This window comes from Phycodurus eques, chromosome 18, assembly GCF_024500275.1.
Source record: "Phycodurus eques isolate BA_2022a chromosome 18, UOR_Pequ_1.1, whole genome shotgun sequence".
Taxonomy (NCBI): domain Eukaryota; kingdom Metazoa; phylum Chordata; class Actinopteri; order Syngnathiformes; family Syngnathidae; genus Phycodurus; species Phycodurus eques.
The window spans coordinates 7,896,619-7,910,538 of record NC_084542.1 but is presented as its reverse complement, the minus strand read 5'-3'; the positions used below and the strand labels follow the sequence as shown (position 1 = coordinate 7,910,538).

At 43.0% G+C, this 13,920-nt stretch overlaps 1 protein-coding gene across 6 annotated transcripts in view; it reads right to left on the bottom strand.

Annotated features, from left to right (window-relative positions):
- Window positions 1–1,602: 1,602 nt before the first annotated feature.
- Window positions 1,603–13,920, bottom strand: part of col12a1b (collagen, type XII, alpha 1b) — a 116,098-nt gene continuing 103,780 nt past the window's right edge. For 4 of the 6 annotated variants that reach the window (XM_061705168.1, XM_061705165.1, XM_061705164.1 and 1 more), the window contains 12 exons: window positions 12,314–12,400; window positions 10,388–10,441; window positions 10,206–10,301; window positions 8,340–8,393; window positions 6,765–6,818; window positions 6,627–6,680; window positions 6,448–6,519; window positions 6,325–6,360; window positions 6,169–6,235; window positions 5,823–6,077; window positions 5,361–5,531; window positions 1,603–2,055 (listed from right to left, as the gene is read on the bottom strand). In XM_061705168.1, the coding sequence (XP_061561152.1) occupies window positions 1,943–2,055; window positions 5,361–5,531; window positions 5,823–6,077; window positions 6,169–6,235; window positions 6,325–6,360; window positions 6,448–6,519; window positions 6,627–6,680; window positions 6,765–6,818; window positions 8,340–8,393; window positions 10,206–10,301; window positions 10,388–10,441; window positions 12,314–12,400 (1,113 nt within the window). In that variant the 3' untranslated portion in view covers window positions 1,603–1,942. Of the gene's footprint in view, window positions 4,223–5,360; window positions 5,532–5,822; window positions 6,078–6,168; window positions 6,236–6,324; window positions 6,361–6,447; window positions 6,520–6,626; window positions 6,681–6,764; window positions 6,819–8,339; window positions 8,394–10,205; window positions 10,302–10,387; window positions 10,442–12,313; window positions 12,401–13,920 lie in introns of all 6 variants that reach the window. The other 2 variants (XM_061705166.1, XM_061705167.1) reach the window with 2 other exon arrangements.

Genomic DNA, 13,920 nt, shown 5'->3' with positions numbered 1-13,920 from the left:
CGTTAGTTATTGAAAGGGTTTTTTTGAAAAACAACGGATTGGTTGCTGGTCATTGTCGGAGCGCGTTAAATTGTTGCAGCTTAACATAAATCTGGATGAATGGCCGACATTTAGCCTAGCGGCATATTTGATGTTCTCGTCAGCCTCACAGAACAGCCACCAAAGAACTCTGCTGACCCACAGGAAGGAAGCAAACATAAAAGGGCGTGACGACGCACGAATGCGTGCTATATTATGTGTCCTAGCGCCTCGCTGCGGCACAAGCGTAATATTGCCAGGAAGCGGAAAAACTCTTGATAAAGCGGAGGACATAGATGCGGTGTCTCGTAACAGCACATATAGACAAAGTGGACGAGTCGCTAGTCAAATCCAAAGACACTAAAATGCTCTCACATGTTTGCGTTAGTCGCGTTTTCTCGCCAACAGCGTCGGGCTTCCCGCAGCCTAGCGACCGACCGCTCGCCGTGAGCTCATCCGCCAAACGTCACAGCGGTCACATGGAGTTCACGCCATTACGAGTCAATGCCGGCGACCTTTCATGACTTCACAAGTGTGTGATTCGCTCGCACTCATAAGTTGTTGACATCAATTGTGTATTTTTTGTATTTTTTTTATGAGGCTTCAGCTGGCAAAGCCGAAGACAAACTTCCAGCTGGCGCCACTGATGTCAGTGTAAACACAACAAATCTCTTACGCACCGAAGACAAACCTTCTTGTCTTCTATGGTGGCTTTCAGCAGCCGAGCTAGCGGTTAGCATGAAAGCAACAGTGGGGACACATTAAGGACTTTTTAAATGTGTTCTATACAAATAATATGTTCGTGTCTCTGGAATGCCGGCCCATCCATCAAATGTAAAATTAAACAAGCAGGGATAAATATTTCGTCTTCTGACAATTTAAGTAAGTGTAGTGCCCCAATGACTGCAATTCAAATGAAGTGTTGTGTCACTGCCTAAAACGAACACACTTCCACATGTATCAGAACATTTTTATGTGCGCGGACACCAGAGTTGAGGCGCTCGTGTGCTGGGCGGGAGGCACGAGATGATCCATCGGGAAGATCATGCAATCATGCAAAATGTGTCAGGTGCCATCTTGCAAAATGTGTCAGGTGCCATCTTCTCCATGCTGTTGGGGTCAAAAGGTCAAAGACTAGCAGCAGCAGGAGGTGATAACCACAATGAGGCAGTCAGCTGACGAAACCTCAGGAGACACACACATACACAGTTAACACACTAACAAAAAGGAGACACACACACACTAATTAAACATATGCACACAAACAAACACATACAGTGGACACACGAATACACAAACAAATGGAACACACATACATGCGCACACACAGTGTACACATACACACTAAGTACTCACTCACCCACACACAGAATGGACACACAAACACAAAAGATGCAAGCGGACGGACACACACACACACACACACACACACACACACACACACACACAGGACACGCACTGTAGACTTTCACTCAAAGAAACGCACACAGTGGACGCTCACGCACACAAACATGCACACACACGTGCATGCCGCACACACACAAACGCACGCACACAAATAGCCACACAATTGTTAGTGTTTTCAGTGGTTTTATTGAAAAAAGCTTTTCTTTCTTGTGTGAGAAATAAATAAAAAGTTGTCTTTTTGACTGACAATCTGAAACAAAATGAACATCAAAGACATGCAAATGAGGGGCGTGGCTACATGAGCTTGACAGGAAGTGGCTAATATTGCGGGCTGATAAATAGTTGCTAGCTAAACTTAGCAAAAGAGCTTTTGCTGCTGCTGCACGGCGGCCGATACAAAAACAAAGCAAATATGTTACAAATGTTGACACACACACGCACACACCCACACGCACACACAAGTTGTCAAGGTGTTTCATCATCACAGCAAACACGGAGGAGAAGAACAAGATGGCGTCTAGGAGGCGATGTTTCTTGCTAGTGAGCGCTTCCGGCGTCGCCTCTCGGCCGATTGGTCATCGTCGGGGGGCGGGGCCACCGGGGAGTTGTCGGGGCCCAAAGGGAAGCGGCCTGCTCACAGAGCATTTCCTGTTGTAGTTGTTGTCATGGCAACAGAGTATGTGCGTGACTTCCTGTTTGAGCCAGTTGTTAGTACGCGGGGCTGGGGGGGGGGGGCAGCTAGTTTGCGTGTAAAGCGTGTTAGTCAACATTCATTCATCCGTTCAGCACTTTGCACCGCGTTGGCTTTTTCTTTGGATTTTTGCTGGTGCAAAGTGTGACATTCATTTAATAAGCAACAAAAGCAAACTAATGATTGTGTACATGAACCTCCGGCATGCCCTGAGGGTCTTCAGATGCTCTCACGTCACGCCACACATGCATCTGCATCATCATTATCATCATCATCATCATCATCATCTTCATCTTCATCTTCATCATCATCACATTATCCAATACAGTGAACCCCCGCATACATATTTGAGATACTGTTGTTCCGAGGCCTTCGCTAGTGAATTGTAACGCTTCGCTGGATGAATCTGATCACACGAGGTGCGTCAGGTCAGAACAACAGCGACTGCAAAAGGTGTGCAAAGTCTGTATGCATGTCCCATGAGGGAATGATTTTCCCGTCCACATTTATGCACCTGAGTTCCAGATACACACAAAGGGTGGCGCAATCCTAAAATGCGGGCGTTCCCTGTCGCATCTGGCCTTGTGCATATTTTCCCATCGACTTCAGCACTTTTCCTCTTATGCGCGTCCAAGGCTGTAGTAAGTACGCACCCCGTGAAGGTTAAACATCATATTGCACTTCAAGTTGGGATTCAGTTCCAACATGCGCCACAAGTACTAATAATATTGTATGCGATTTCCAGAAAGCTATAAAGTGTATTCACATTTCTTTCCCCAGATTTAACTTTTTATTGTCTTTCTACATTCACTGAAGATATTTTCTAATTTATAGTGTGCTTTGTCAATGACATTCACGGGTCTGAGGAAAACTGCATGTTCCATTGGTGTTTCCGCATTTATTCCTCGGTTCCGTGCGGCGGATGTGTCAAAAGTCTCCAAGGTACAAGCGTAGTTGAAAAGTGCGCAAGCCCTGGCGCGTAAAAAAAACAGCGAGCGGGTGAATATGGCCCAAGGTGTATCGATCTGAATGATCGATTTGAACTATTTGCATATGGGGTGGGTATAAAAATCTGTGTGAGACTTCCTCGTGGCCAGACAGAAATACTGCCTGTCACGACGTGTGCTATCTGACCTCTGTGCAAAGATAAACTCCGCAAGTTACTTTGGCGTCAAGGATTTATTTCGGGTTTTTAACTATATATCACAGTGAGTCAAAATTTCGACGACATGATTCTTATTTGCGCTTATCTGGCTGTTTTATTTATTTATTTATTTTTTATCTGCGATAGCCGGCGAGTTTGACATTACAAGAGGTAAAGTCGAGGTCGGACAGGCCGGCTAGGAGGGTCTGTTGGATAAAGCAGGGCGGTAAACGTCTCAAGACGGCGCAGGGAAAAATCCAGCTTGCCACTGGCGGTGTTGGATAGCAAGCTAAAGATCAACATTTTTTTTGTGTACCATGCATCCTTTTAAAAAATGAATATCTATGTATCGCATTAAATCCAATCAAAATAGTTGTTGATTCATTTGATAATCGATTAATTGTTGCACCTCTATTTGTAAGGTGCAAAATGTTTCGGGATCAGAGTTTGGCGTAGGGTTTAAATGACGACTATAGGCAATTGGAAACATGTCAGGGCGGGTGTCAATTACTTACAGATTGTCACTATTCGCAAGTAATACATAAATATGATAGTCGGGGTTCACTGTATTATTATTTATTACTATTAATAATAAAAGAGGTTTGTTGTTGGCGTTGGCAGGCAGCAGGTTGAGGGTTGCTAGGTAACAAAGCATCAAGAGTTCATTTCGGCGTTGTTAGTACGTTCTCGTTGTTGCTGTTGTTGTCGTTGTTGTCGGCCGCATGCTCCTCGTCGTTGTTTGGCGTCAAGATGCAAACTGGCCACAAAATGGCTGCCGCTGCCGCCACCGATGTTTGTTGTTGGTTAGTTCCCGTTTGTTGTTGTTGTTGTTGTTGTTTGTTGTTGTTGTTGTTGTTGTTTGTTGTTGCAGCAAAGTTTGTTAGCGCTTCCCTCAAACGTCTCGAGAGCGTTTCGGGAAGTCATGAAAGCAGCGCAGGCGGCAAAGTAAAACTACGCAGAACCTGGAAGGAGCATCACAGCACACAGCGTCAAGAAACGCATGCACACTTACGTACGCACTTCCCAAATTACATCAAACTTCAACTCTGGTAAGTTTGTCTCTGAGCGAGTAGCATCTCGTTGTATGACTGTAGCATGTTTGTGGCATGATCGTAGCCTGTTTGTAGAAGGTTCGTAGCATGTTCGCAGATGGCATGTGTGTGTAAGAGTCACTTTCATTTTGATCAATAAAGGTAAAGACATACCCCAGTGTATTTCATTTTGGAATTCAATTATTTTTACTGATATCAGTATTTGAATTATTGGCAGTTGTTAGCATTCAAAAGGTAATAATTGTTTTTTTTTGTAGAAAACATTTGAACATTTTACAGTTTTTTGAAACCCTATTGCTTAATATGCTTTTTCCACAAAATGAACACGAACACAAATGCCTCTTAAGAGATCCTATTTTTGCATTCACATAATGGCAGACAGATATTAATTTTGTGAAAGTATCAGAACAATTACTTGTCTTTATTGTGATTACGATTGTATAAAAACAAGAGTGTAATGTGTTTAATGAGCACTTGCGTTTTATTTCTACACTTGTATCCACAGAGTTTGAAGGGCAACATATGCAAATATGCACTTTCGTCTTTACCGTAATAAAAAGACGTGTATTTCAATGGGCCACGACAATTTGCAACTCGTCTAGCCTTGGATTGCCTTTACTATGAATGCCTAACAGTTTAAATCATCAGTAACCTTTTTAAAATAGGACTTTAAGAAGGCTGTTTCACCACGGGAAACGTGCACCCCCTTAAAATCAAGGTCATGTCTCAAAAAAGAATTTGATTTGATTACATTTTGTTTTACGTCTTTACCATTATTAACCAAATTATATGAAAATGACCTTTATACGGAAGTATGCTTATAACATGATCGTAGGATGTCTAGCATGTTAGTAGCAAGATTGGCGCATGATTCTAGCAAGTTTGAAACACATTTCTAGCATGTTTATTATGCAAGTGGAGAAACGTAACAAGCGTTAAGAAGAGTAAACTTCACGTGCTACGGTAACAGGAAGTCCTTCACAGCTTTTTCTGACAAGTGGGCGTCGTACTCGGCATGAACACAAAGCGTCGTCGCTGGCTCACTTACCCGCGTATCCTTGACCATTATAAGGAATCCCCACACACTGTGAAGAGTCGCAGTAGCCGGCCGCCCCGGGGGAACCGCGTGCGCCGGCGTAACCTGGACGACCGGGTGGACCGCGAGGCCCTGTGGAGCCCGTCGGGCCCGTGGGGCCCGTCCGGCTCTCTCCTGGTGGACCTGGCGGGAGGAACGCGGTCACTATCACGACGATCAAGTACAATCAATACAATTACAGTATGTCCCCTATTGTGTTTCATAATGTCCCGTTTAAATCCATCATGTCCTATTATGTCCTATAGTGCCCCCATATTCTGTCTAATCATGTCCCATTTTGTCTAAATGTTACTGAAGTCATTTTGGAAGCTAGAGAGGGGAAAAAAAGTGCTGATGTTTCATCTTCTCGCTTTGCTCTGTCAATCAGCATGTCATAACAAAAACAATCCGACACGTCTGTAGAAGCGTACGTACCCGGTGGTCCTCGGGGGCCTTTCTGTCCGACGCCCGACACGCCTCGCTCGCCTTTCTCTCCGGACGATCCCGCCTCCCCGGTCTGTCCCGGCGGTCCCTGGTTTCCGGGGAAACCGTTTCTTCCGGCGGGGCCCAGCTCTCCGCGCGGTCCCGGCGCGCCAGGAGGTCCGGTGGGCCCCGGGGGCCCGGGGTTGTTGTTGCGGTGGATGCCGCTCGGGATCTGGTTCAGGAGACCGTTGACGCGGTTCATCTGGGCTGTGGAGGACAAGCGTCGAGGACGACGGAAAAGTCAACATGGAGGTTGTGGACAAGATGAAGATGAAGTTGAAGGCGTGGTCTGACTTACCGTTGACGAGCTGCTCACACACCTGCCTGGCGATGGAGCGCATCATGTTCTGAGGAGCAAAGTCTCCCTGAGGACCCGAAAGACAACAACGGGGACAAGGTCAAGCACAAAGTCATCTTCGTGGTAATGTCGACTACTCCCGGACGTTTCACTCACGCGCTCTCCTTTGTCTCCTTTTGGACCCACAGAACCCTAAAAGCACACAAGCGTGCACAAACATCAGTTAGTCGAAAGAATGTTTTTTCTCTCACACGACGTTCGTCAGGCGACATCACTCACGGTAGCTCCATTCGGGCCTGTGTTCCCGGGTTTTCCTTCTGGACCGGGCGCTCCAGGAGAGCCCGGCGGTCCCTGCAGGGAAAATTCAATGAGAGCGAGAACACAAACAAACGTCCTGCATCTCCCGATGACAGACGCTCTTCAGGACCCGCAAGGTCAATATTTGTCTCCCGACTCACCATGGGCCCAGCGGGTCCTCTGGGTCCTGACACTCCGTCCTTCCCTTGAGGTCCCTGAAGACCAAAGTGATGAGATAAAAAGTCGGCTGGTCACAAATGTTGGCCATTCATTCAAAGTTCTCCCTGGTCTAGACTCACCCTAACTCCAGCAGCTCCGATGGGTCCGATGGGTCCGCGAGGTCCTGGCGAGCCCTGCGGTCACACAGCACACACACAGCAAAAAGGTGTGAAAGTGTCCCAACATTTTCTGAGAAAGTCTTTTTCTTTTATTTGAGGAGTTCTCTTTCATGGCATCTCATAATAGCAAAAATCAGTGAGTAATTGGCACTCCCCCTCCCAAAAATTGTTTAGAAATGCCTATCGATGCTACAAGACGGTGGCAAATTATTACTTTTGTCTTCATGAAACTCCTCAACTCATTTCAAATTAGTTCCTTGGCAGCAACATACCACATGGCGGCGGCAAAGAACTGCCTTTGTCTACATGAAACTCCTCAACTCACTTCAAGTTAGTTCTTTGGCACCACAATGCCACAAGATGATGACAAAGCACAAACTTTTGCCTGAATGAAGCTCCTTCAGTTCACTTCAACATAGTTCTTGGCACAAAGATGGTGCCAATAGAATAATTTTGCTGCTTTGGTACCCCAAGTTTTCAGTATTTTGTCATTGAAATTTGCGCAGTTCGATGTCTTACTGTACTCTGAAATTAAAGCATAAAACACAAACAGTTCAAGTTACAAAAGAAATTATGGACTCAATCTGTAAACCAAGATATATTTTGACTCGTAAAAGTAGGCACCTTAGGCAGATATAACAGCTGAACACACTCATGGTGTTCTTTCTACAATGGAAATGAAATATTCTTCAGAAATTTCTGGTAGGTTGCTTTCATTCTTGTGTCCAGATCATCCCAATGGGGTTTAAGTCTGGAGACTTTGCCTTTTTGTATCATTCTAAAATGTACATTATTTTTCAGTTTTGGGTAACCTTACCTGTTTTTTTTTTTTTTTTTTTTTTTTTTTTTTAAACCTCTGGCAGTTCACCACACTCTTACTTTGTACCATTTCATGCTATGTGGTGGAGGGTGGGGTTAAAATTAAAATTGCAGTGGAAGTCTCAAATGCCTGTTTCTGAATAATGTCAATGTGAATTGTAAAGGGGGGGGGGGGGGAAAGAACATAAGAACATTAAAGAACATAACACCCAACCCTAATTGAGATTGTAGTTAACTAATGACTAGGTCGTTAGTCTGGGGTGCTGCTATCACTCTCAAGTGGACTCCAGTATATCGTCAAAGTCGTCGGGACTCACGACAGATGTTTATTCAGCACGATAGCGCCGGAGGAATTTCATCCCTAAGCGAATTGGGCCTCTCAACCTCTCCTGATCCTCCGTCTGTAGTCCACTTCCTGACGGGAATCCTTCCAGAACTCCTTTGACAAGTTCATCGATCTCACTTTCGATTTACGGGGGCGGCCATTCCCGTCGCGCAATCCCACATCAACACTTCACATCATCCACCAACATGTCACACTCTCATATTAACACTTGATCCACGAGGAGGAAGATGACTCGCTCCTGGCAGGTTCCTCAGGACACCTGCACACGATCCCGTTTGTCCTCCCCGTTCCAGAACCCTCCCGTGAGCTGGACTGCGCTCAGAAGCAAACAGAATGAAAGGACAAAAGCAAAAGCTCGGAGCGGGATTTACTTTTAGTCCAGGCAGGCCAGAGTCTCCGTGTTCTCCTTTTGGTCCGGGACGACCCTGAGGGTAAAAAACAAAATAAGTAGTTTAAAGCTGCCGCCCGGTCCGAATCCGACACGTAACGTTGCGGCTCGTTTGTAAGCTCTAATTTACTCATTCATCTTTTATTGAATACAAAGTGATGTCTCACTTTGTATTCAATAAAAAAGAAGAAAAAAAAAAAAGACAAATGAAAGCAAAATGAGTTTGAAGTCCAAAAATACTGACAGTGGTGACTCTTTTCTGCACAGAAGTCATTTGTCTTTTTATGGATAGACTGATTTACTCATCAATTCATCAGATGTGAATTGTTATTACAGGATTATATTGCCTTAGTATTATATTGATGTTCATATGAAGTAACAAGGAAGTAGTGACAGGGGTAGGAGAGGTTTTTAACAATTCCTCCTACTTTTTGAATATGTTCAATTTAACTCGGTTTTATTGTATTTAATCTTAATCTTGTCTGTTTTGTTGTTTTTTTAAAATTATTCTTACCTGTCCGAAATAAAGATTTAAAACAATCATCAGCATCAATTACAAATAAACACACGTATTGATAATAACAAAAACAAAGAGCAGCATTAAGGAGCCATTAAAATAAATTTAAATCTAATCTAAACAAGCAAAACCTAATTTAGATGGTAATAATAACTAGAGTCCAATTACGCTACAGTAATACCATATTTGGACAACCAGTGCAAAGTGGGAAGGATAATATAATTGACAGTGAAATGCGATAACACAGCAGTTCTCAAAGCTTTTTTTTTAAATATTTTTTTTAACTAAGAAGCACCCAGAAAAATACTATGCAGCGTAGCAGGCGTAGCAGGCCTATATAGATCTATATAGATCTATATAGATATATCTATCTATCTATATATATATATATATATATATATATATATATATATATATATATATATATATATATATATATATATATATATATATATATATATATATATATATATAGATATATATATATAAAATTCAAGTACCTGACCACTTTGTGGTTGGTACCCACACACTCAACTCAGCTGAACAGCAACACGGCATTTCCGGGTTTTAAGCGAGCAAGTCTCAGGCACTGCCGAGCCATAAAAATACAGTCTGCAAGTATACTGTACATACTGTATGTTGTGTTCTAAAAAAAAAAATACTTCAATGTATAATGTAAGTGTGGTGGATGAAATAGCGAAGCTTGCATTCATTGTCGCCAGCGATGATCATCTCTGCAGGTTCACTTTAAATCAGTGACGAGCCTAAACCTCAAAATATCCCGCTCTCTTCTTATTTTCATCTACGTCCGCTTTCAGCTTGGTGAATTGTGCTTCACAATGTAGTAACGGGGGACAGGCTTCATGGTGGTGGTACTTGGAGAGCAAAGTACTTTTTTAGATGGTAATTAGCATAAAAAGTTGGAGAACCACAGAATTGTAATATAGCCCAGCTGTACAGTGGAGGACACATCTGTTGATATGCGTAACAGTTCAATTTGACATCTTCAGAAAAGCATGAATTAAAGTTGTTGTTTTTTTTTGTACATGCAACAATGCTGACAGCGTGGCAACTCTTCTCTCCAGAGAGAAGATCTTATTCATCAGGTCGTGAGTCTTTTTATAAATGGCAACGTAAGAATTTAAAATAAATGAAGCTCAAGTTGTTTTTGACTCGGTGGGAAAATCTTTTCAGCCAGGAGACACCGGCTGTTCCAAATTGATTTATTAGCTGAAAGTCTTTGTGGAATTGCATTTGACGTCAAGGAACCTCTTAATATCTCCGACCGTAATCCCTGCTCATCCTCAGATTTATGTGTGTGCGTCTACTCACAGCCTCTCCTGGTATCGAGCGTCCGCTGGGTCCTTGTGGACCGGGCAGGCCCATGGGTCCTGGTGCTCCGAGGTCTCCCCGTGGACCCACTGGACCCTTTGAAATGAAATGAAATGAAATGAGATAAGATGACATGAGATGAGATAAGAGCCTCTTTCGTTGTTGTTTTTTAAGAGACTTACAGGCGAACCGAGCTCTCCTCTTTCACCTCGGGGTCCTTTTTTGCCAGGGGCACCCTGACCAGGAACAAGTACAAGAAATAATTGTTATACAGTGTTTCAATATATCGTAGGTCATCCTTCACGCCCCCCCTACATTGAATATTTTTAAAAAATCGATTTTGTTTATTTTTTAACAGCATACAGGCAAGACCAAATTTACAGTTAGTTCAGTGTAATACTACAGTGTGCCACAACATGATGGTGGCAGCACTGAGCAAATAAGCTCAAGAAGAAGAGGCAGAAAAGGTCCCCTACTAAGCTACAGTAGTATGTGTTGCTGCTCCGTGTCTATTAAAGTAACATTTGTTTGAAGGTTTATGATTAATGTAAAATAGTTGCAAATTTCCACTGGCCCATTGATAGCGATTCACATTGTATTAAGCTAGCTTTGGTTGGACGAAAGATGTGTTTTGGTTGAACATATTATTTAAATATACAATGTTGAATTCTGTTTTTGTTTTCTGTGTCAGTTTTCCAGTAAACTTCAACAGGGAGTGAAGCAATCACGCTTTGTCACAAGTGTCCGAGTGAGAGTCTTTTTTTTGTTTTCTCAAAGTGATGTGATACAATATTCTTCCGTTTCCACAGTGGGAGACGAAGAACAGGTGCTAAGGAATACTTCAAAAGGTGTCTTTTCATGTTTAATGTGTTTAAAGCATGGGAAAGGGGTAAAACTATTAAAACAACTTTTTAAAAACGGTCTCTATATTGCATGTGGGTCTGGAACGTATCCCCATGATAAACGGGGTTCACTGTATATTTTTTAAAGAATGAATCATTTATTAACACAACAGACTGCTCTGTTGTGTTATAGTTGTGCCTCCTGTTTGAAAATACATATGAACATAGTATACAAGTGTTATTATCCTTGTAAAAGGATGTTATCCTGGTGATGTTGAAATACGGAACAAAGATGAGCAACAGCAACACACAAAAAAAAGAAAAATTTAGTGGCTTGTGAGCTTGCTGACTCGGATAAAAGTGTTGTGTCTTTGTTACTGCGGCAACCTCCCGGCCATGGTTGCTGTTTGTTTGGTTGCGCTTCATCTGCGTCACTGTTGTCCTTGGCAACAACCAGGAAGGTAGCAGCCGCAGCAGCCAAAATAATTCAAACGTTCAATTATTATTATTATTATTTTAAAGAAGCTGTGTACTGAACATCTTTTGTGTTAATAAATTCCGTATGATTAATCACAAGTAATCTTATCTGATCATCTTTTCTAGCAGAGTGAGCTGCAGGCTTCAAATCAGCAAATGATTTGACCTGTGAAAGCCTGCAATCAGTGAGGCTGCAGCTCATTTAATAATAATAAATATTAATAATCACAACAATTAAAAGCTCAGTCTCAGTAGCAGCGTGATGCATCGTTTCGCTTCCAAACCGACCTTTCCTTCCACACTTGCTTGAATTCATCTCACTCTATAAGTGCCGATCCTTACTTGAAAGTAGAAAGAACATCTAACATTATATGTTAGCGTTAATCTGAGAAATTAAAGTGCAAAACAGCTTGAAAAAAGCATGTTTCGCCTCTCATTTGGAGAACTATGCGAGTGAGAAAGTGAGAACAGGTTCTAAGGAATACATTAAAAAGTGTATTTTAATAAGTTTACGTGTGGGAGGTTTAAAACTCTTTTTGGTTTTTTTTTAAATACTATTTTTATGCTGTCTTTTCATAGCGCATATTTTTACTTCTTGCAGGTGGGACTGGAATGTATCACCAATGATAAATGGGGTTTCACTATAATATGTGCATTGCTTCAATAAAGTATTCCAAAAAGAGCAGCAGACGATCTTATCACAATTTTGTCTCCTTTCCAGATGCACTGCTGACCTACAAATACAACCTGTGTGCGTGTGTGCGTGTGCGCGCCGCTCCTTCGGCTCACCACTGGTCCCTGAGGTCCGGGAGGTCCGGTGGCCGAAGTGGTGCACGTGCAGGCGTTGGGGAGCGAAGGACATTTGCTTTCATCTCTCTGATTGACAGCAGAAGAGAAAAGAACACGAAAGACGTCACTTTTCATGGCGGGAACGAGGTCTGTACGTGCTCGGTCGTAAATCCAACACACGCGAGCGGTCGTTCCCGCGGGGGTATCACGATGACAAAGTGCGGACTATCAAAGCTCCACATGTACAAATGAGGATGAGGAGGATGATGTTAAGGGTGAGGTTGAAGTTGAGTCTAATGTCGTCTACAGGCGCCTGTTGCGTGCTGCGTCACCGGGTGTGCGTCTTACCCCTATACATTTGATTTCTATTGCACTTCTCACAGAGAAGAATATATTTTTTTCGAGAATATAGTCCATTTTTTTTCAGAATAAAAGACATCAAATTCCAAGAATGAAGTTGTATTTTTCAAATTCACTTGTTAAACTATGACTTTGTGCCCTCTTTAAACTTCAATAGCAGAATATTAGGATTTGCTCTTGGAAAAATAGGAGTTAGTCCCACAAAATGTCAACTTTTTATCCCCCCCAAATACTTTATTCTCATAGAAAATACTCCCCCCCTCACCACTAAAATAGGAAATTTGCGGCACGGTGGACGACAGGTTAGAGCGTCAGCCTCACAGTTCTGAGGACCCGGGTTCAATCCCCGGGCTCGCCTGTGTGGAGTTTGCATGTTCTCCCCGTGCCTGCGTGGGTTTTCTCCGGGCACTCCGGTTTCCTCCCGCATCCCAAAAACGTGCATGGTTGGTTGATTGAAGACTCTAAATTGCACGTAGGTGTGAATGCGAGTGCGAATGGTCGTTTGTTTATATGTGCCCTGCGATTGGCTGGCAACCAGTTCAGGATGTACTCCTGCCCAATGATAGCTGGGATAGGCTCCAGCGCTCCCGCAATCCTTGTGGGGATAAGCGGCTCAGATAATGGATGGATGGAAAGATCAGACAAAATGCAAATGGGAATGGCTGCCAGTCAATGAGTTAAACATAAAAACGTAAATATTGGGCTAGCGGTTGATCCTTGGTTTACTGCGATGTTCTGTTTCTCTGGCGGTCACATCACCCAAATTTGTACCGAAGTCAAAACATACTCTAGTTACAAGTCAGAGAGTAATTAAAGAAAATATTTGTAAAACAAACACTTTTAGGCCATTCATTGCACGCAGTTTGTACCCTCAAAACATCCTCTGACGGGAACGCCACATATTAAAGACCAGTAGTATCTATCTTATCTAGCTTCCTTATTGAAACTCCAAGTAATTTAACTTATGTAGAGTGAACCTCGTAACGGGCCATGAGGAACGCCACTAGTTTTCCACTATAACGGCAGTTAATTTAGAGATTCATGTATAGTATGTAAGGTCACTGATAGAGTAGTGGTACATTCGTCTGACTTTGATGCAGACAGTGTGAGTGCAGTTTCCACTCAGTGATGGTGTGAATGTGAGTGCGGATGGTTGTCTGTCTATATATGTGTCCTGCGACTCACTGGCGACCAGTTGAGGGTTTCGCCCAAAGTCAACTGGGATAGGCTCCAGCACCCCGCAACCC